The following is a 24,917-nucleotide window of genomic DNA, read 5'->3' as shown; positions in this document are numbered from 1 at the left end:
TCCGGATCCATTACTGATAATTTATCCTTTCTACTTGCAATGTCATAACATCCCAGAGTTCCTTTAATATGAGGCTTTTCCTCTAGTGTCACTTCCACCAGGACATCTTCATCTCCTTGTTCATTTATGTCAGTAAGTTCACTTTCGCTGAGTTCCCAGCTGCTTCTCTAGTCTCCCCATTGGTGGTAGTGTCAACATTCCCAAGCTCTGTAATCTTGTCAACTAACTAGTTTACATTCTATGCAAATTCCACTCCAGTGTTACCACTTTTTCTTTCTTTGCTGCACTTTCATCTTTGCTGACCGATTCCCTCTTTTGATCATCCATGTTTGTAAAATATGACATGGGTTTATCACTGGGAATCAAGGCAGCAACACACCTACACCCCTTGCTGTGTGTAAACTGAATGGATGAACACTACCAGACTTTGAAAGAAGCAACGTAGTTGATTACTGATGACAGATCTGTTATTTAGGTTGTGATTTGTGGACTAAAATACTAGCAAGAATATTTGTTCCTTATGCAGTGATACACATTTTCTATACCATGGTAGCTGAAATCTGAACCTGTTTGTTGGGAGAGGGAGGTTATTTAATTAAACCCTGGGAAATGAAATCTGGGCATATCACACTGCAAAGTGAGGACTGCTTGCACATTTAATCAAGGAATTGGTCATTAGTACCTTTCAAAAAAATACCATAAATTTATTATATAATTGGAGATAAAAGGTATGAATTATTCATAGAGGTTTCTTGCCCCTATGGAATGTAGTTAGGAAGGAAAAAATCTGCATAATTAACTACATTACCAGGTATAACCTGGTTGCTAGGGAGTGGTATCAACACCTGGCCATGGATGCAGGACCTGGAGTCCTAAAGTGACAATCGTGAATAGCATAACTATTAAAGCAATAATGGCAATAATGAAAAACCCTTTTAAACTAGTTCCTTCCTAATTCCATTTGTTTAGGGCTGTGACACTAATGTGACACTTGTATTTTTCATGCCTATGTTTGACTTAACTGAGCAGTAAATTTCACATTTTGTGTAAGAAAAGGAAATGTGTATTTTTAGAGTCTAGTAAATGTTTCCACCCAGGCAGTTTCACAGAAGTGTTCAGGTACCGCTGAGTATATAAGTATGATTTTTATTATTATTTTTCTTCCCAATGCAGCTGTCCCTATCTCCTTAGGAACACACACACACACACACACACACACACACACACACACACACACACACAGCATGTACAAGAAGACTGAAGAAAAGCAGTTTGTAAAAGGGGATAACTTGTATCTGTGCATTTAAACAGTACCTTTTAAGAGGTTTTAGGCAAGTTTCTTAAGCTGTTGTTTTAAAAGAGCATAAAAATTTTCCTCCAAATAAGGACAGCAGACAGAAACCCAGTTTCCTTGCTAGAATTTTCTATTTTCTACCATAGAAATCTCTCAAATTCTATAACAACACAATTAAAGACTTTAAATTACTTGGTGATTAGAAACTCAAACGAAGAAATGACACCTCCTGTTGAGTGCTTTGATGGAAGGCTTTTGCACTTACAAACACATTAAATCAGTAACTTGCCTGACCATCATTTCATGATGTTTACTGTGGGAAGAAACCAGCCACTGCTGCATCACTGCTCATAGAATACATAGAAGATGATCCGTAAAAGTTTTAACCACAAACCCAGACACTGATTGGGCTCTGATCCTTAGTGAAACAAGAGGCAAATATGCAACTTGGATGAATTTTCCATGTTGCTCAGAGGCCTTTTCTCATGGACTGTGATTTCAACAATAGTGAAAAAAACAGACAAAACATTTTTATTAATCAAGAAAACTCATTTCACCAGATTCTCAGTTAATAAAACATTTCACATTATAAAGAGGGAGTTTTCCCTATTAGACATTTGAGGGCTCTACATATCTGCTATCTCTATTCTATTCAACCCAGAAAGTCTTAGTGAAGAAAGGAGAATTCCAAAGTTTTTGGGCAGAATGTCCATCACTCTGGAGTTCTTTACTTAGAGTCCTTGATCTAGATAATCATAATATCCATGGATTTTTTTCCATAATTTTTGTATGTGGGCATTATGCATGAATCTTCAAGGAATTTAACAACTTTGAAATATTCTCTTATTAAGAATTGAATTATTATCATAATAAACTTGAAACCATTTACTAGCAGCTGTTAAATGCAAGACTCAATATAGTCTATATACATTTTTTAATTATCTCTTTTTAACCTCACCGCAATGCTGTCAGGTAAGTGGTTTTATCCCTGCTTTAAAAATAAGAAAATGAAAGTCCATGGAATTTTAATTAAGTGTTATCTCAGTGACTGAGAGCATCTTCATAATCAAAGCAGTCTGATTCCAGTGCCCAGGATTTTATAGTATTTGAGGAAATCACAAGTGCAGATTATTTATAGGACAAAAAATGAAAATATTTTTGTAGTAGAGGTGTTTGGACAGGGCTTCATAGGATAATGGATAAAGGGTATTCCCAACATGTGGTTTGTCTTGGTGAAAACATGAAGAAAGTTTTCAAGAATTAGGCTCATGAGAACAGCATGGACCAACAACACAGATTAACTAAAAGATCATCATAAGCATCCTAGGAGGGGTGCCTGGGTAGCTCAGCTAAGCGTCTGACTCTTGATTTCAGCTCAGGTCATCATCTTAATGGTTTGTAAGTTCAAACCCCACATGGCGTTCTGCGCTGACAGTGCAGGACCTGCTTGGGATTCTCTCCCTCTCTCTCCCCCTCCCCTGCTCACATGTAGTCTCTCTCTCTCAAAATAAATTTTTTTAAAAAAGCATCCTAGGAAAGCACTGGGTTTTTAGGACTCGATACATGGTACAGTGAGATGTAGGTGTGAGTCTTTCCACAAGAGAATGTAGTGATGAGAATGATCCATCTTTTACTCAAATGAGAAGAATTATTTCTAAAAATAAATCTGATTGTGCCACTCATGGCCAAAAACTAAAGAGACTTCTCAGCAGCTCTGGGATAATGTCTAAATACTTCTAAATGGCATTCAAGATACCAAGATTTTCTTTAAGGTTTCCTCTTGCTACTCCTTCATCTATGCTCCATCCATCCTGAACTACCTGCAGTTTCCAGGACCCACTATCCTGTCTTATGCTTCCACATGTGTGCTCATGCTATCTCCTTTAGCCCCTTTGTCTAAAAGATGAATTTCAACTCAGCCTTCAGGACCCTCCTTCAGGATTTTCTCCCTTGTAAAATCCATAACAATAATAGTGGTTAAGTAGTGTCTTTATTTTAAGCTCTACTCCTCCTCCCAAAGACTGTCTCATTGTTCCACAAAACAAACTCTTGGGAAAATACCAGAAGCATTTTCATTTAAATTATGAGCAAATCAAAAAACGTGAACTCTGTTAACCAAAGTCCCAGCAGGAACTGAGGGACTCAGGTTAACTGAGATTTTTTGGAAAGGATTTAATAAAGAAAGTATGTAGAAAGGTATGGGCAAGGGATATAAAGAAACCAAAAGGAATAGTGACCTATTGAACTACTCCTTGCATTAACAGTAACAAGAGAGGAAGCAGCAGCTAGAACCAGGAAAAATATTGTCACAGAGTGAGAGCAGATGGAGGGGAACTGTGATATTTGGTTGTGGGATTTTGCCAGCACAAGGTGAACCCACAGGAAGGAGACTAAAGAAAAAAATACCTGAACTCTCTTCCCTCCTTTTCATGTTTTGCCAGCACTTCCCATTGGCCAGACCCAAATAGACACTAGAGTGTAGAGACATCACTGAAATTGTCAGCCTCTGAGGGCAGAGGGCAGTGTGGAGAAGGGTAGAAAATGAATTTGTAGAGTCAAATGGAAGTTAACAAGCACATCTACTTTTAACATTATCATGGAACCATTAATTTTAAAGAGATAGTCCAGGCACACTCTGTGGCTGGTTGTCCCCCCATTTTGGTCAGGTCATACTGTCTGCTAAGGAAACCAGTAATTCAAAAATGAAATGACCAGCTTGCTAGCACTTCCTAGGTTTAGGAGTATTTGTCTTGGAGTTTTCTTCCCTTTACCAGGTAAAGAAAGCATTTCCTATCCTCCCCTCCCTTTCTTTGTTTCAATCCTTTTATTATCAGAGGAATGGGATGGGTGGGGGGCAGGGAGTGAAGTCCTTGTGGTGAACTAGCTCTTAGCAGGTCCTGTTGAGAGGTTCTGGCCCGAAAGTGATTCTCTGAAGGTAGAAATTGGAAGTCTCTTAGAACTTTTATTTCCAGCTTTGGTCATTAGCCATTTATTTTTACAAAAAGTTAAGATTCTGTTAATCTCATATATTGCATATGAGAGGATAAATTGTTAAGATCTCTATGGGATAGTTCATGGATTGTAAGAACAAGTATTATATGCATACTACACAAAGCAATCTAACGATTTAATGCAATCTCCATCAAAATACCAACAGCATTTCTCACAGAACTGGAATAATCCTAAAATGTATATGGAATCACAAAAGACCCTGAATAGCCAAAACAATCTTGAAAAAGAACAAAACTGGAGGCATCATAATCCCAGATTTCAAGATATACTACAAAGCTATAGTCATCTTCACAGTATGGCACTGGAACAAAAATAAACACATAGATCAATGGAAAAGAATAGAAAACCCAGAAATAAACCACAGCTATACGGTCAATCTTTGACAAAGCAGAAAGAATATCCAATGGGAAAAAGACAATTACTTCAACAAATGGTATTGGAAACACTGGACAGCTACATGCAAAAGAATGAAATGAGACCACTTTCTTATACAATATATAAAAATAAACTCAAAATGGATTAAAGACCTAAATGTGTGACCCGAAACTGTAAACATCCTAGAAGACAGCATGGGCAGTAATTGCTCTGATGTTGACTCTATTAACATTTTTCCGAATATGTCTCCTGAGGCAAGGGAAAGAAAGCCAAAATAAACTATCAGGACTACACCATAATAAAAATTTCTTCAGAGTGAAGGAAACAATCAATAAAACGCAAGAACAAGCTAGTAAATGGGAGAAGATATTTGCAAATGTCATAGCTGATAAAGGGTTAGTATCCAAAATATATAAAGAACTTACACAACTCAATACCAAAATAATAATAATCCAATTAAAAAATGAGAAGACATGAATAGACATTTTCCCAAAGAAGACATATAAACTTATGAATAATAAGTATTCTTTATAGTTTGGTTATAATAGCAAAAGATTGGAAACCAAATTATGTTTTACTAAATTATGATATATTCATATAATGGAATAAAGGTCAAACATTATTTTAAATGTTTTAAATATTTTAATGTTTTAATTATTTGTAAACCTTTCAGTGATTTATTTTCATGCAAGTACTCATTGAACAATTACATCATAGTTAGTGCTGTAATATCCGAGGGTATATTAAAGAACAAAGGATTATACATACTGAAATGGAATCATCTTAATAACATAGTTTTAGGTGAAAAAATAGGGGTAATCCTAAGGATAGAACATGTGTTCCTATTTGTGGGGAAAAATATGTATGTTCACACATGTTAATAGATGTGTATATATTAAGAGGTTGGTGTTATTATCCCTTTTTTACAAATAAGAAAACAGACTGGAGAAAGTGTCAAATTCTGATCAGCGAATCAGTAGTGATATAATTATGATTTGAATTCAAATGTATCTGACACCAAATCACAGGCACTTTCCAGTACAGCATGTTAACCCTTCACTAACCTTTACCAGGGGAGATAGACTATGCGTTTTTATTCCATGAATAGACCTTGCAAATATACATTATAGAACTTAATACGCTATGTTGCAGCAATGTGTTCATAGGTTGGTCTCTCCTGGACTGCTTCGGACTTCATGAAAGCAGGTGTTCTACAAAGCCATCTTGGTGGCCCCAGTGCTTTGGCATGGCATTTTGTAGAAAAGCTCTTACAGGAATGAAAAGCAATAATACATCTTTGTCCATAAGCAACAAATAGAGCTTAATTAAGTGCTTAGTAAGCAACTGCAAGTTCTTTTAATGGTAATACTACTATACTAACAAGGTATTGTATGATATCTGTGGACCATATGAAAGTTTAGCTCAGCGGGCTCAAAATGATTATACCAAAGCCTCACATCTCCATAGCAAGTTAGGGAACATTTATCAATACCTATTATGTGCTATTAATGAAAAGAACCATTCATTTCCATGAACACACTTTAAAGTCCCTAATGCAGAAAATGTGCATGTCTATTATTAAAGTAGTCTGAAAGTTCAAGCCAGTAAATATCTGTTTGTTTGCAGGTCGCCCCTCCAAAGATTCAGTGGGTCAGATTTCTGTTCATGTGGACATCACCACTACCCCAGGAACTGGAGAGCATAAAGTCACTGTAAAAGGTATATATTGAGTCCAGATACATCAGTCTAGTAGATTTTAACCTTTGTAATAATATAAAAAATATAATTTTTTTCTGAGATTTATTTTTAAAAATATTTAATGATTTTAGGACATGCTCACAATTTTTTCCTGAAACCAGAACATTTGATCTAAAACTGAAAAAAATCAATGGCACAGATATTTAGTCTATATTATGTGAAATATCTAAATGGTTTAAATACACTGTTGATTACATGTCAAAACTATATACATTGAACATTGTCTCTAGTTGATGCTAGAATATACATTGAAGATTGCTGCTATGGTTGGCTCCTTAACCTGTGAAATTTTATATGTTAGGTCAGTTTATGCTTACTGATGAGGTTTTGGGGAGATGGGGGTTTGTGGGGTCCAGAGGCAAAGACCAAGAAAGAATTCTTGAAGAGGTCTTTGGTGTAAAAAGGTGATTTTATTAAAGCACAAGGACAGGGCCTATGGGCAGAAAGAGCTGCACTGCAAGTGTGGGGGTGATCTTACTATGGAGTTGGGGGAGATAAAGTCAAGTAGGAGTTTCCAAAGAAACTTTCACATGCTAAAGACTTATTGCAGGCCTGGCTATTGCCAAGCTAAGGTTGTTTTTCCCTCTAGCAAGGAATTAACATTAAGACAAAAGGGAGTTCCTAGACTTGGGCCTATTGATAGGATTGCATTTTTCTGGTTAACTGGTGGAGATGCCCATCAGTTTAACCATTTGTGGGTTTTTTTTTGTTTTGGATTGTTTGTTTGTTTGTTTATGTCCTTTCTTGTTTTGGTGTAGCTGGGAGTGTCCAGGAATGTCATACGAGTCCCACCTGGGGAAGGGGTTCTGTTAGCCTGCACTTTGCCCTCAGCTTTCCTCAAGCTCCCTCATCATTACTATTCACATTACTTACCTATTTACTTCTTTTTCTACGTGATTTCCAAAACTTTTTTTTTTTTTTTTTTTTTTTAATGACTAGTTCAGTCTATTGGTTTTACACTGCAAAAATACAATCTGAACGCTGGGTCATTTTTAAGGTGAAATTTAATGGTTAATATTTTGCTCCATAGAACCATATTCTCTATTTTATATCATTAAAGACTTAGTCACATTATCCACCTTAATAAGAACCATGTCCTTCTAACACATTTAAAACTGCATTACCTAGTGTATGTTTGCATTATAAAAGTAACACTGCTATAGTCTATAAAAGATTATGTACGGTATTGGTAAGTGGGAATGCCTACCTACACATGTCAGTCTTTAAATATTTTTCAAAAATATTTTGACTCTATTTATCAAATGCCCAAAGTTTTATGAAACTTCTACTTAACTATTTTAATTATAATATACTTTTTTAAAAGATTTTCAAAGGATGAACAAAAGTATACATATGAGAATCTACACTGAAGAATTATGATGCCTGAAATTAGGAAACAGCCATAACATTTACAATAGATGACTGGTTAAATACAGAATGGAATATCCATATAGTTAATTGGAACATATATAATTAATGAGAAAGCTATCCATGATAGACTTTAAATATATATATGTATTACATAAATAATATATAAATTATAAAATATTATAATATATATGTATATATGTATACATATATATATACACACATACACACACATATATGTGACTATATTACATTGATCCCATTCTGTATATAAAGTAATTAAATACTGAAAGTATACGTACCAATGTATTAAGTCATTTACTCTTACTGATAAAATTATAGACTTTATCTTAAACTATTTTTTATTTTCTGTATATTTTCTAGGTAGTTCATGAACATGTCTTCATTTTTCATATGAAAAACATCACATTTTTACTTAACCAATAGAGCTTAATTAACTGAGAGGAATGATAACATTTCAGTAGTAACAAATGACATTTGAATTACAACTAACTTTTTACCATACCAATGCCACACAGCTTAGAGCTTAAAGCTAAATCAAGTACATTCCAGAGAGTAAATTGTTTGTTCTTCAAGGATATTTTCTTATCAATGGAGTAAGGGCACTATCAAGTTCAAGCTATGGTTTGATACATCATTTTTTTAAAAGTTTACTCTGAGGACCAAAGGGGAGGCTAAGATTCCACACATTTGTTTGCTAACATTTAGTATTCCTTTCCTCTTTTGGTTTTTAGTGATTGCTATTAATGATCTTAACTGGCAGACCACTGCAATGTTCAGGCCCTTTGTGGAAGTTTGTATACTGGGACCCAACCTTGGAGACAAGAAGAGAAAACAAGGCACAAAGACAAAAAGCAACACATGGTCACCCAAGTACAATGAAACATTTCAATTGTAAGTCCTCACCCGACTCATCTATTCAGCCAGGCAATAGCTATTGTACATCTTAACATATTAAGCGGTTTAGGGTAGGAATGGCACTGGGCTTTGCTAAGGAAAGCAAAACCTATAGTTTTAAGTATTCCTGTTGATCTCTCATCCCTGGCAAATTAAGACAGCTATGATTTTACTTTCCTCCCACTGCTCAACAGCTGTTCAGTGTCTACCATGCATCAGGCCAAATTCTAGGACTTTGGTATATATAACAGGAGGTCTCTCTTCTCATGGAAGTTACTCTCTAGAAGTGAGGAACACATGGTAAACAAATCACAAATAAACAAAAAGTTATCACTTGATAGTGACTACTACATAGAGAATTGAAACAGGCTGATGTAATAGATTGGTTGATTGGGTGCTTAGATTGGATGTTTGCAAAAGCCCCTCTGAGCATGTGGTGTTTAAATTAAAACTTGTAGGGGGAAAAAGAAAGAACCAGTCATGCAAGGATGTGGGTTGAGAGCATCTCAGGCCAAATACAATTGCTAGTGCAGAGACTAAGGTGGGAGCACACCTGGCATATTTAAGAAATAGTATACGGTAGGCAAGGGAATGAGATGAAATGAGTTTGAAGACTTGACCAGAGTACAGGGACACAGGACTTTGCAGTCAGGGTAAAGAAGACTAGATTACATTACAAGTTTAATTGGAGGCCTTGAAGAATTTTCAGATAAGAAAATGAATGATCTCATTTATATCTTTAAATGATTATTCTGTTTGCTGTATAAAAATAATAATTATAGGGAAACAAGACCAAACATGTGAAGAGAAGTTCGAAGTCTATTGCAGTAGTTCTGGCAAGAGGTAATACTGACTCACCAGATGGTAGTAGGAAAGTGGAAGTAAATAGTAGAGAGATGGAAAGAAGAGGAAAGATTCTAGGTATGTACTGGAAGTAGAATCTATAGAACTTCCAGTCGACTCGAGGTAGCACATGAAAGAAAGAATATATGATTAGGTTCCTGAAAACATTGAATTTAGGATAATTCAAGATAGCCTTATTTACAAAGGAATTTACTAGGATATGATAATGGAAGGACTATAAGCAATAGTGATGTAATCTGAGGCCAGGAGTGGCCAGGTTATTCCCCCTACTGTACGTGAAGGAGAGGAAGACTGGTTACTAAAACTCGGAAAACAAAAATTTCCTATGTCATCAGCCCCTCAAAAAGAGTAATGGCCTTCTAGGGATGGACAGTATCCTAGAGGCAGCATCACACAAAAGGAGCCAGGGAAATAGACTCTGACCTTATTCTCATCATTACTTCTGATTTCCTGAAGTGCCTCCCTTGTGGCCAAAACCAACTAGAAGCCTCAGTATGAAGAAACTTCATTGACATAATCCTTACAGGTCAGCATTCTATTGCAAAGTACAACGAGAAGGATGAAAAATATATCCAGTTGAGGCAAATGCAAGTATCTGGCACTGAATGAAATCAAAGATGACCTCTAGGTTTTTGGCATAAGCAGTGGGTAGACAGTGATTTACTGAGATGAGGGAATCGGGACAAGAGATGAGGAGATCAAGTACTGTTTTAAGTCTACTAATTTGAAAATGCCTGTAGTACATTCCAGAAGAGGTATCACATATATTGTTGGATACAACTTGAGAATCATCTGCATGTAGATGTAATTGCATGAATCTAGATGAGCTGAGCTACAATCAAAGAGAGGACACCGCACCAAACCTTGGGGTTTACATACACATGCACACATGCTTACCGAAATACTTTCTCACTGGTTTGGTCCTCTTTGCTTGTTTGTTTCACATTCTTAGTTTCCCAGAGACTTTTCAGCACCCTGAATTCTGAATACTAAACTCTGTTACCACTCATTAAACTTAGCCAACCTACCACATCTATTAAAATGGCTCTAATAGATTAATCATATCCATAATATTTCCTAATAAACCAGCTCACAAGATTCCACATATCTATCTCTCTAAATTATATGCAAATTTTGATTAAATTAAGTTTCTAGGAATTACTTGAATCACACAACATTCAGATATAACACTGTGAGGTACCAAGACCATGATTCCGGGAAAAAGACAGCATTATGATACATTTTAATTCTTCAGAAGATCTGGTTCCTATCATATTCTGCACTTCTATACTTACTCATCAGGCTTCCAGTTTCTTTCACATTATTTCGGTTGTGTCTGAAGTACGTACACACTTCAGTTATCAGTGTTGCCAAGAAACAAAAGTTTGACTCTGCAAATGTTTGATCTAAAAAAAGTCACCTAGAAAAGGAAGGGATTTGGAAGCTTCTACTGCTGAGGAACAGATGTGCATTCATTAGAAAGTCAAGGATATCTGAGAATGAAGTAAAATAAAGGGCAGGGGAGGATTATTCTCAGTGTATTACCTCTCAGCCTTCTTCATTATGTTCAGTTCTGCACTGCCAAGTTGTTATTAGTGGAGGACACCCTCAGCCCCACACTTGACAGGTGTCTAACTGTTGCCATCAGAAAGAACTGGCATTGAAACATCACGCTCCACTGGAACTGATTTACTCTGGAGATTTGTATCTAATTTGGCATCTTGTGAATAATCTTGTTGTCTGTGTTAGCTAGATAGTCTGTGTTGTTTATTCCCCAGAGAAAAGGCTCCTAGATATAATAGTATATCCAGGAGCCTGAGGTAAAGAAAAGAAAATATAACTCATGTTGAATTGGCATAGAAATTCTTGCAAGAACTACCCTTTACCTTGGCCAAGCCCCCTAGTAACCCCATCCTACCCCAAATCAGTGAGAAGACCATGCCTCCAAGAATTAAGTATAACAGATTTTAATTAAAGTTTATATTAATATGTTCAATATCAATATAGTAAAGTATATTCATACTGACTTCCTATTTTTATCTAGGGAAAGAAATTTTTAAATTAGATTGCTAAGTAATATCTATGTAAAAACAATCTACATAAAATGTAAATGATATTTACATCAGAATTAAAACACAATGATGCTCTATTTGCCAAATAGTATTCTGAGGAATGTATAAAATTTTCAACAATATTTTAGAACCTTATTGATCCCTAGGTGAAGTAAAATTTTTGCTCAAAATTCTCTTTTTTAATCCACATAGCATTCTGGGTAATGAAAACCGGCCAGGGGCTTATGAACTTCATCTATCAGTTAAAGATTACTGCTTCGCCCGAGAAGATAGAATTATCGGAATGACGGTAATTCGGCTACAGAACATAGCAGAAAAAGGAAGCTACGGGGCATGGTATCCCCTTCTGAAAAATGTCTCCCTGGATGAAACTGGTTTGACTATCCTTAGAATACTCTCTCAGAGGACCAACGATGACGTGGCTAAAGAATTTGTAAGACTGAAATCTGAAACAAGATCTGCTGAAGAGAGTGCTTGAAACAGATACTGCAAGATATCATCATCAAGAATTCATAAACTATAACTGTTTGACTACTGCATGCATGTGCAAATACATGGGAATGTTTAATAGTTCACTATGTTTCAGTGTTTGCCAGTACTCAGTGTCCACAAAGTATGTGGAAAACTTGCTGAACTTTTTATACCAATTCTGGTCTTTGGGAAATAAATGTTCCATGAAGTGCCAAAATTATGATGTAAAGTGAAATATCCAGCATATCTTTTAAAATGTTTCATTTCATTACCAGTTCTCATCCTTTAAACATACTAAAACACAATTAGGTGTTTTTTGTTTTGTTTTGTTTTGTTTTTGGTTTGTCCATTGTCTTTTAAATTAGCTTATATCGCCCATGGATCAGAAGGCATTTGTTACCCACATTCTGTTTTATTTAGACTTACCTCATTGTAGATGTCATACAAAGAACTTTTTCTATCATAACTAGAAAAACAGTCACTTCTAGAAAGTGTTTGTAATTTTATAGTTGCAGATCTATTGTGATGATTTTTGCATACAAATTAAAATAGAAAAGGTGGGAAATATTTTATGCTGACCAGTTTCCAACCTTTCTGAAATATCACTGTGAAGAAATGCTATTAAAGCAAACTTATACAAAGCAATGCTAAATAGAGTTTGTTAACAATGTTTGATATATTGACAAAACTTTGTTCTTTAAAACTGCCAAGGTCACATCACATTTGTAAAAAAGGTAAGTTGATGCATTTGCCATCTAGCACTATGTCTTGGCTTTACCAAATTTCATTCTTTAGAAAATCATTGGATTAAGGGTTTAGAAATGCAATGGAAGGTTTGTTTCTTCAAATTACCTATAATAAGTAACTATACTGTTCGTGTTTTCCCTCTGACAGTTATGACTATCTCTTTATTTAGCACTATAATCATTTAATTGCTTTTTTCTTTTTAAAACTAGTCAACAATTTGTACTGAATGCAGCATTACTATATATTGCACTGGAGCAAAAAGACATGTCTTCATCTATTTAATGAAAAATGTAAAATAAGGTCTGAGAAATTGCTTCTAATTTTGTAATTTATGTTATTTATGAGCACAAAAGCATAAGATACAATAAGAAAACAACTTAGTACAGCTTAGTACGTAAAAAATAACTAGATTGGATTTTCATTATGAAATAGTTTATGAACATTTGCATTTTCTGTGTTTTTATGGTTTGACTTTTTAGAGTCTGTATCTAAATACTTGGCTGTACAACAGTACTTCGTAATTGTACTTATGGTCATAACTGTTAGTGGACAACATACACATGCAGAAACAAGAATCTGTTACAATGATTGTGTTTTGTGAATAAGCTGGTCTGATATGCTAAGGACAGAAATGAATAGTATCATGACTCTCAGAACCATTTTGTTACTGGATGTAAAAACACATACGGGAGACATCCACTATTTCATGTTAAATTGTTAGGCAATTGCTTTGTTAATGACTTCTTCAAACGCATAGTACAATACTATCCTCTGGCATATGCATTAATAAATGGATGTTTATTGAACACACATAACACTGTTGTATTTTCTGCCTTTTTATTTCATTTATACAGCATAATTTCATTCCTTAGGAAGAAAAACCCCAGACCCTTTTTACTGGATATAACATAACACTTTTCACATTATATGGTTCTACTCTCTCATTAAAATTTGAGAAACTTTTTCCAGGAGTTGTATTCATGGAAACAGCTACATATTACAAGATCATGACACTGAAAATAAGGAAAAACTTAGGTATCTACCTACCTCCGTGTCTCCGAATATTGTTAAGTCCCATGAGGAGAATACAACACCCAACATAAAAACAAGCCACATTCTTAAAAACTTATTATAAACTGTTTTATTATTTTGAATGATTAATTCTAGATTTATCTTACAGTGATTTTACAGAACACTGACCTAGGCTTTTCAGGAGTGCACTGTTATAAAGCACAATACTCCTGAAGAAATGGCAGTCTGAGTTCATATGGATCACTTTAAAAAATTATGAGCTTATTATTTTTTCCTAGTATTTGTTTAATTGAACCTATTTATTCTGTCTTTTAAAAATACATACATATATATCAAATGCTAATGGTGACATTGTGAATTGAGTCTATTTATTAATACACAAAGTACAGGTAGTAATTTAGAAATAGTTCTAAATTCTGCAGGCTTTGTTGTTTCTCCCAAAACACCAAGCCTGTTGTGTTTACATACCCAAAAACACTGAAGTTCTTAGCGACCACTGTCAACTGTAGGATCCATTAAAATGTGTGGCAATTTATTTTTCTTATTGTAGATAAGAGACAAAGCTCTGTTACTCATCTACAGTTAAACTTCACATTAGAAGTTCTTAAAGAAAGACATGAAAATCAAATTTGGCCAAAATGAAGTACTTAAAACCATAACAGAGCACTTACTATTTAAAGGAGTTCTGATGAATGATCATTTAAATAATCAGATGTCCCCATCACTACCTGCTCTAATTCATCTCTTTCTAGGATAATTTATATATTGAATTTCCCTTAAATGAGTTACATTTATAAATGACAATTCTAGCTTAATGTTTTTCATCAGGGCTTTTTTAAAAAAATGTTTGATGTGAGCATTATTTTCTCCTTTTCATTTCTCTAGCTTATACAAAGGCATGACTACACTATCTTTTTCATGAAGTAATGGAATAGCATTAATCTTTACACTTAAATAATAAAAGAACAATCATTTATACAGGATTCAGCAACTATCCCTGGACGGCTGTCTGATTCCCTTGTTAACCACGTGCAGTTCTCTTGGACACAGCAGGAAAGAGACTGTCTTGCATGGCACTACCTGTGTTTATCCTCACTCCAGCTCTTTGTCTGAAATAGCTGGCCCTTCCTTGCTCTCCGCCTCCCAGCCCTCACAGATTGATGATCTCTCTGTTTGAGGCTTCCTCTGTTTTCTTAAAATCAAAAAGGCTGCTGCTGTTTGTTTTCTTAAAATAAATAATAGGATATTAATGGGGGATAAATTCCAATTTGTAAATATCACATTAAATGTATTCTCAATTATCCTTTTTTTCACATTATGACAACTCTGAAATCAACATACATTTTATAAGCAATGGCACATTATATTTCACTTGATGTTTTCCCCTTCAATAGTTTATAAAATAATGCATAATGAGATGAATAACTTCTTAGAAACAGGAAGTATATTTACAAAGATTTATAAATGGAGAGAAAGAAAGTAATGATTAGTTACTGATTAAAAAAAACACATCGTGTATGTTTTAAATTGCATATACTCTGTGGGTATACATTTAGGTTTTGACATATTCATAGAATCATGCTTGTTGAATATTTTTCCATTTATATTCAGGAGCTATATTGATCTCTAGTTATCTTTTCTGGTAAAGTCTTTGTCTTGTTTTGGTATCGGGCTGTGTATGGCCTCCTCAAATGAACTGGGAGTTGTTCCCTCCATTTCTACTTCCTGGAAGAGATTACATAGAACTGATTTAAATGCTCCCTTAAAATTTGGTACAACTCAACACTAAAAACATGTGGATCTGGATTTCTTCTTTATTGAAGTTTTAAACAACAAATTCAACTACCTTAATGGATATAAAACTATTAATGTTATCTATTTCTTCTTGAGTGAGTTTAAATTTGTCTTTTAGGGAACTGCTCCATTTTACTCTATCAAATTTATGAACGTAAAGTTCCTAGAGTATCTTTAATTATCCTTTAATATTTGTAGGATCTATACTGATTTTCCCTCTTTAAATCTTTATATTGATATTTTATATCTTGTCTCTTAATTTCTTGTTCAATCTGACTAAGGATTTACCTATTTTATTTACCTTTTAATAGGAACAGCTTTGAATTCATTGATTTTTCTTGTTTTTCTGCTCTGAATTCCACTTTCTTCTGTTTTTGTCTTTATTATTTTCCTACATCTGCTTGATGAGGACCTTTTTCTTCTTATTAAAGTGAGATATCCAATTATTAATCTGGTACCATGTGTCTTTTAAAATGTAAGCACTAATACAACAAACTTTCTTCTAAGCACTGCTTTAGATTTATTTCACGATGTTGATATGTTTTATTTTTTTAAGTTTAAAAATATTTTCTAAATTCCCTTCTACCTTCTTTGATCTATGGGTTACATTTTAAATGTCTTGTTAAATTTCCAAATATTTGAGAAATTTTCCAAATATTTTTCTGTTATTCATTCTAGTTTGATTCCACTCTAGTTAAAAAATAAATAATTTTATGATTTCACTTTTTTAAAGTTTAATACTATTTGTTTTATTACCCAAGATATGCCTGGTGAGTGTTCCACATGCACTAGAAAAGAATGTATTTTGCTGCTATTGGGAGGAAGCTCTACAATCAAGTCTAATTTATTGGGAGTGTTCTTCAAATCTTCAATATTCTACTGATTTTCTGCCTCTTCATTCTATTAGTTACTGTGAGAGAAGTGAAGTCTTCAAATATAATTATGAATCTTTCTACTCATCTTTTCATTTCTGTTTTGGTCTGTATATTTTGAAACTCTGTTGTTAGGTATATACACATTGTGATGTCTTCTTGGTGAATTTACCCTATTACATAATGTCACTGTTTTCTCCTGGTAGTTTTCCTTGATTTAAAGTCTATAATAACTGATATTAGAATAGCTTTATTTTAATTAGGGTTTAAGAGGTATACGTTTTTTCCACTGTTTTTCTCTTAAACTATCTGCATCACTATATTTATAGTGTGACACTTATAGACAGCACATGTGTGCATCATTTTTTATTCCAATTTGACAATCTATTAATTGGTATATCTACCACTTTACAGAGATAATTAATTGGATTTTTTAAATTGCAAAAATCCGGAGCTGAGAAAGCTGAAATAAAAAGACTTAAGATGCACTGGTCTTTTGCCTTCTTTAAAGAAAGGCATTTAGGCTACAACTTTGAAAGATTATTACACATTAAAGCCATAACTATCTACATTGTTATTTCCTGGAAAAGATCATAAAGTTTAAGAGCTAAGAAGAATTGTGCAGATCATTTAATCAAAATTCTTCACTTAAGATTAAGCAACTGAAAGAGAAATGTAATGACTAGTCTAATATCAGCCAGCTAATAGCCTAATGGGAACACGGAACACAGATAAGCTAATTCTCCTAAAGCTATTTTCTCTTCTCCACCCCAGTAAATTATCTGGGGCACTTCTTATTTCTCTAAGACTGGTCCTCATGGGTGCTCCTCAGAAAGCAAAGGGATCAATTTGGGCCAAATTATGATTATATATCAAAGTGGTACCCAAATTAGTTAATTTTCATATTTTTTGTAGCTATGGTATTTGATGGTTGAGTAGTCTATTAAAATGTAACATTATGGGGTGCCTGGGTGGCTCAGTTGGTTGAGCATCCAAGTTTGGCTCAGGTCATGATCTCCCGGTTCTTTAGGTTGAGCCCTGCATTAGGATCTGTGCTGACAGCTCAGACCTTGGAGCCTGCTTCAGATTGTCTCTCTCTCTCTTTGCCCTCCCCTGCTCATGCTCTCTTTCTCTCTCAAAAATAAATAAACATTTTTTAAAAATTTTAATGTAACATTATAGGATCATATGGTACTTCTATTTTTAGTTTTTTGAGGAACATCCTGTTTTCCACAGTGACCACACCAAGTTACGTTCCCGCCAACAGTGTGACGGTTCTTTTTTCTCCATATTCTCATGAGCACTTGCCATTTCTTGGTTTTTTATTTTGGCCATTCAGACAGGTGTGAGGTGTTATCTCATTGTTGTTTTGATTTGTATTTCCCTGATGAATACTGATGTTGCGGACTTTTCATGTGTCTATTTGCCATTGGTATGTCTTCTTTACAAAAATGTCACCAGGTACTCTGCCCATTTCTAATTGGATAATTTGTTTCTTTGGTGTTGAATTGCATAAGTTCTTTCCATATTTTTTGATATTAATCCCTTATCAGATATATCATTTGCAAATATCCTCTTTCATTCAGAAGATTGTCTTTTTGTTTTGTTGATGGTTTCCTTTGCTATGTAAAACCTTTTTATTTTGGTGTAGCTCCAATGATTTATTTTTGTATTTGTTCCCCTTACCTCAGGAGACATATCTAGAAAAAATATTGCTATAGCCAATGGCAGAGAAGTTACTACATATGTTCTAGGAGTTTTATGGTTTTAGTTCTCACATTTAGGTCTTTATTTGGGGCTTAATTCTGTGGATAGTGTAGGAAAGTGGTCCAGTTTCATTCTTTTGCATGTGGCTGTCCAGTTTTCCAAGCACCATTTGACGAGACTGTCTTTTCCCTATTATATATTCTTGCCTGCTTTGTCATAGATTAATAGACCATTATAAGTATGGGTTTATTTCTGGGCCATCTATTTTTCCCATTGATCTATGAATCTTTTTGTGTGGCAGTACCATATTGTTTTAATTACTACTGCTTTGTAGTGTATCTTGAAATCTAGAATTGTGATACCTCTGTCTTTATTTTTCTACTTGGTATTTACCCAAAGAAAATGAAAGCATTAATTTGAAAAGATATATGCACCCCTATGTTTATTGCAGTATTATTTACAATAGCCAAGATATAGAAGCAGCTCAAGTGTCCATCAACAGATAAATGGATAAAAAAAATGTGTACACACATACACACATACACACAAATATTGCTCAACCATAAAAAAGAATGGAATCTTACCACTTCTAATAATGTGAATGGATCCAAAGGGTATTATACAAGCGAAATAAGTCAGATTGAGAAAGACAACATCACATGGTATCATTAAATGTGTAATCTAAAAAAACAAATGAATAAACAAAAAGTAGAATCAGACCTATAAATACAGTGAGCAAACACTGACGGTTGTCAGAGGGAAGAGAGGTGAGGGATTGAGAAAAGTGGGTGAAGGGGAGTTGGAGACACAGGCTCCCCAGTTATGGAATGAATAAGTCATAGGAGAAAAGGTACAGCATAGGAAATATAGTCAATAGTATTAGAATAGCACTGTGTGGTGACGGATGGTAGCTACACCTGTGGTGACTGTAGCATAACATATAGAGTTACTGAATCAATATGTTGTATAACTGAAACTAATGTAACATTATGTGCCAGCTATACTCCCCCCCAAATTTAGTACTGTAGAAAGAAAAGGTTAAAAATATTACCACATGCTAATCATTTTCTTTACTTATAAACTTCAATAAATTCTTTTTATTATTTAATTTTTTTAAAATTATTTATCTTTTGAGAGACAGAAAGAGACAGAATGTGAACAGAGAAGGGGCAGAGAGAAAGGGAGACACAGAATCCAAAGCAGGCTCCACGCTCCGAGCTGTCGGCACAGAGCCCAACGCAGGGCTTGAACTCATGAACCATGAGATCATGACCTGAACCAAAGTCAGACACTTAACTGACTGAGCCACCCAGGTGCCCCTATACTTGGCTAAATTCTAAAGATTCATATTCTGTGAAATATGTTTTTATTCTCAATTTTATATTTGAGAAAACTGAGCTTTGAAGAGTTGAAATGATGTGGCCAGATTCATACACATTCTTATTTGTTTATCCTCATGTAAAGATAGATGTACATGTTCATAACCAATTAAAAAATATATTAAGAAAAAGGGAAAAAATATCCTATTCATAACAGCAACAAAGTTCTAAGAAACCAAGGAATAAATCTAACACACAAGGCATAAGACTTTTTAAGGAAATTCTAAAACTCTATTAAAGAGCATAGAAGATAACACAAAGAAAACCAGGTTTTCTTTATGGATGACAAAACTCAATATAATGATGACAATTTTCTCCAGATTAATCTACAAGTTTCATTATGTCCAATGAAAAACCCAATAGATTTTCTTGGTAATATATTACAAGTTCATATAAAAATTCATAAATGTGAAACAACAGCCAAGGCAATTCTGAAGAATAATCAAGCATTCCACCAGTTGCACATCTCTACTTGATATCAAGATGTGTCATACGACTGTAGTAAATAAAATAGTGTAGATTTTATATAAACATAAACAGACAATGAAATAAACTAAGTTTCTTAGAAATATATCTATGAATATGTGAGATATTGGTATCATGTGGGATAGAATAGACTTACAACTAATGTAGACATTCAGATAGATTTAATAAATTTATATATTCTATATCCATATAGAAATAGATACAACCATGTCTCAATGCACAACACAACAAAAAAAAAAATGAAATTAAGTTGAATTTCACATCTAATAATTAAAAGTCAAAGAGTAATATTTTAGAAGGAAAAAACCTTCACAATATAGGAATTAGAAATAATTTCTTAAGCAGGAATTTAAAAAGCATAAAAGAGAAGAAGGAAGAAATGATTAATAAATTTAAACATATTAAAATTTAAAACTTTTCTATGATGGAAGGAGCAAAGTTAAGTGAATAGCCAATACAGAAAAGATCTATTTTAATATGGTTACTCAATAATGGATTCAACTACATTTTGGCTAGTACATACAAATCATTTAAAACTCCAATAGAAAAATGGGGGAGATAATCAATGAGTAATCCACAGAAGAGAAACCACTAATGAATGAGAAGAAATATATTTAGAAATGCTTACTTTCCATGCAAATAATAAGATTGTAAAGTATTTCTCACTCATCAAGATGACAAAAAAGAATGAGCGTAACATTTTGAACAATACCTCATCAATGTCATTAAACAAGATCTAAGAAGATACTGCATATATGAACTTCATGAGTCAAACCCAAAATAAAATATGCATGACATGCAATAAATAGCCTACATTGTAATGATGATGGCAGCAAAGAGAAGTAAATAATGGTAAAAAATATTGTGTGTGGGCAGGATAATCCTTTGTTGTCGGAGCAGTCCTATACATTGTAGGATGTTTAGTAGCATCAGTGGCCTCTACCCTAAGTCAATATAATTATGGCCTTCACTTTGGAAACTGCCCAAAACCACTCAACATTGTGAATGCTCTGTTAAAGCATAAACAGGTTGGCTGCATAACAATTCTCTCCTCTGTACCCACCCTTCTCAACTCCCAGGGCTTAAAAAGCATAACCTAAGCCAACTGTGTCCCTCCAGTGCTCCTTTCTGAGAGTTTATAGATAAAGCTCTGACAAGCAGATGTTTCCTAGTGATGCAGTGCCCTGTAGAACTTGGTAATGATATCTCTTTAGTGCCAAAGGCTCTATCCTGGGGCTCATCTTCCTTAACACACAGGGAAATAGTGACTATGTTTTGTTAGGGTTTATCTTCTGTAATAATTTGCAAGAAAATACTCAAGTTAAAATTCTACTAGTGACTAATGTATAGTTCTTTTCATAAATATAGTCATTATCTTTATATGTGCATAAAATAACTTCTATCTTACACCTACCAGTCAAGAAATGTAACACACTTATTTCTTGGGGATTTTGTTTTGTTTGTTGGTTTGGTGTATTTTTTCAAAGATCAGTTTATTTCCTTTATTTATTTATTTTTTCTGGAGTTTTCTTCCTTTATTTATTTATTTTTCTGGAGAAATGAACCCTGTTGTTTAAAATATGAAAATTTTCAGGTCAAAATATTTTTATACTTGTCATTACAATCCTACTTAATCAATTACTCATATTTGCTGTATCAATATTTTTCCTTTGAGTGATTCATTATTTTATTCAATATTCCTTTCTGCTTTCTTGGCCTCAGTACTTAATAACTAATCAATACCATTCAATGAGCGCTAGAATATGCCAGTCACCGCTCTGAATGCTTTAAATGCATCAACTTATTTAATCTTCACAATATTATTATGAGGTTGGTATTATAGTAACCATTGTAAAGATAAGAAAATTCTCCTATGTCATGAAGCTATTCAGGAAACAAGATTTAAACTTGGTCCAATTCCAATTTTAAATTCAAGGTCAAAAAAAAAATCTCTAAGAGGGACAATGACATACCTATCATGAACATTTCCTTAGAAGTACACATGTATATCAAAATGTATTTAAACAAAAACTTACAAATCTAGAGAGGAAAAAAAAGAGAAACCAGAAAAAATAGTTGGAGAACTTAATATGATACCATCTCAAAAATTCATAAAGCCTTCCCAAATAGTCTTAGACATCAATGATCTCAACAATGTAACTAATGAGTCTATGCTATCATATATATATACATATATATACATATATATATATATGTATGTATATATATATATATATATATATATATATATATATATTTCTGTATTCTGCAAATGGGATATGGGATATTCTGCAAATATATATGTATATTTCTGTATTCTGCAAATGGGAAATATAAATTGCTCTCCAGCAGAAGCAGAATATTTACAAAAATATCTAATAGTCTACAAAGGATCAATAACACAATGACTGTGTTCCCTAACCATAAAAATGTAGGTATAAATTAATAACAGAAATAATGCTGAAAATCACATGTTTGAAAACTAGTATATTATCAAATAACCTATTTATGCCTTATGGAAGAGATAACAATAATAAATTAATAAATACTTCAAGGTGAATTATCATATAAACACAAGTATGTGTTAAAGCAATAGCCTTAAATATATTTATTTTTAAAACAAGAAATGATAGAAAATATTAGTATCCAACTCATGATGATGGAATACAAGCAGAAGAGTAGTCCAAAGACATAATAAAAAAAGAAAGTACCAAAATTAAGGTTAAAAAAAAAATGAGATTTAGGAGGTATCCTGCAAAAGAAAGTCTATATAGTTTAACAAAATCAAAACCTAGTTCCCGAGATTTATAAGATAGATAAATCTTTGACAAGACTAACAAAGAAAAATAAGAGAGAAGATATTACTGTGTGAAAAACAGAATGAAAAGGGGAACTATAGACATAATAGAAATATAGTAATATTAAAGGTAATAATAAAAATAATCCAATAAATAGATGCAGTGGATAAATTCTTAGAAAAAATATAAAATGTCAAAACTGGATAAAACATATATAAAATCTCAAACTCTTAAGCATTTGTTGATTTTCAAAAATTTATCAAGAAATTCACCTGTCCAAAATACCAGTGAGTGTGTAAATTGGCACAGCCCCTCAGGAAAGCAATACAACAGCACTTAGTGGTCTATTCCATGGGCTTTATATCCCAAAGAAGCTCTCACACAGGTCTAAGTATTGAGATGAATTATACAAACACATGACACAGGGACAGAGCCTAAAATGCATTATGGTTTTTCCGAAGTATAAAACAACAAAGTCTAGAGCTTGTTATTTAAGTGTTTAGTTATTTATTTTGAGAGAAATGGAGAGAGAGGGGCAGGAGCAAAGAGAATGGGAGAGAGTCCTAAGGAGCCTCTGTACTGTCAGTGCAGAGTCTGACATGGGGATCGATCCCATGAACCCACGAGATCATGACCTCAGCCTAGAACAAGAGTCAGTTGCTTAACCAACTGAGCCACCCAGGCACCCCCAGAGTTTGTTACTTACATTAATAAAAAAAATACATGCAGTTCATGAAAAATATGTATTTTAAAATAGCATGTGTGTGGGAGTGGGGGGAGGAACAAATACCTTGCGATGGTTGCAATCCAGGGGATTGAGGTACATAATGGGAATGGGGATTCGGGATTAAGAAAAACTTTTTATCTTTTAGAAGGTAAACATGTTTGGGGAAAAATTTAAAGATACTCTTCTTTCTGTTAATTTTTTTTTAATTTTAATTTTTCTACCCCATTAATTCCTTTTCTCCCTTTAAAGTGAGAAAACAAAGGAATTCACCCCAAAAGAAAGAGCACGAAGAAATTAACCAACACAGATAGAACCAAGATGTCTGAACCAGAATTCAGAATCACGATAATAAGAATACTAGCTGGAGTCAAAAATAGATTAGAATCCCTTTCTGCAGAGATAAAAGAAGTAAAAAATAGAATGAAATTAAAAATGCTCTAACTGAGCTATAATCACGGATGGATGCAGCGGCGGCAAGGATGGATGAGGCAGAACAGAGAATCAGCAATATACAGGACAAACTTAAAGAGAATAATGAAGCAGAAAAAAAGAGGGAGATTAAGGCAAAAGAGCACAATTTAAGAATTAGAGAAGTCAGTGACTCATTAAAAAAGAACAACATCAGAATCATAGGGGTCCCAGAAAAGGAAGAGAGAGAAATAGAGGTAGAAGGGTTATGTGAGCAAATCATAGCGGAAACTTTCCTAACCTGGAGAAAGACAGAGACATCAAAATCCAGGAAGCACAGAGGACCCCCATTAGATTCAACAAAAACTGACCATCAATAAGGCATATCATAGTCAAATTCACAAAAATACTCAGGCAAGGAGAGAATCATGAAAGCAGCAAAGGAAAAAAAGTCCCTAACATACAAGGGAAGACAGATCAGGTTTGCAGCAGACCTATCCACAGAAATATGGCAGGCCAAAAGGAGTGGCGGGATATATTCAGAGTGCTGAATCAGAAAAATATGCAGCCAAGGATTCTTTATCCAGCAAGGCTGTCATTCAAAATAGAAGGAGAGATAAAAAGTTTCCCAGACAAACAAAAATTAAAGAAGTTTGTGACCACTAAACCAGCCCTGCAAGAAATTTTAAGGGGGACTCTCTGAGGGGAGAAAACATGAAAATATATATACAAAAATAAATAAATACCAAAAGCAACAAAGATTAGAAAGGACCAGAGAACACCACCAGAAACTCCAACTCTGCAAGCATCATAATGGCAATAAATTCATATCTTT

At 33.9% G+C, this 24,917-nt stretch overlaps 1 protein-coding gene across 3 annotated transcripts in view; it reads left to right on the top strand.

Moving 5' to 3' along the window:
• UNC13C (unc-13 homolog C) overlaps positions 1 to 13,694 on the top strand; it is a 612,857-nt gene extending 599,163 nt beyond the window's left edge. For 2 of the 3 annotated variants that reach the window (XM_060618476.3, XM_060618475.3), the window contains 3 exons: positions 6,308 to 6,400; positions 8,563 to 8,722; positions 11,854 to 13,694. In XM_060618476.3, coding sequence (XP_060474459.1) covers positions 6,308 to 6,400; positions 8,563 to 8,722; positions 11,854 to 12,139 — 539 coding nt within the window. In that variant the 3' untranslated portion in view covers positions 12,140 to 13,694. Of the gene's footprint in view, positions 1 to 6,307; positions 6,401 to 8,562; positions 8,723 to 11,853 lie in introns of those variants that run through there. The other variant, XM_060618477.3, reaches the window with a different exon arrangement.
• The last annotated feature ends 11,223 nt before the right edge of the window (positions 13,695 to 24,917 follow it).

Source organism: Panthera onca, chromosome B3 (genome assembly GCF_046562875.1).
Source record: "Panthera onca isolate mPanOnc1 chromosome B3, mPanOnc1 haplotype 2, whole genome shotgun sequence".
Classification (NCBI taxonomy): domain Eukaryota; kingdom Metazoa; phylum Chordata; class Mammalia; order Carnivora; family Felidae; genus Panthera; species Panthera onca.
This window is presented reverse-complemented; position numbering and strand designations above follow the sequence as displayed.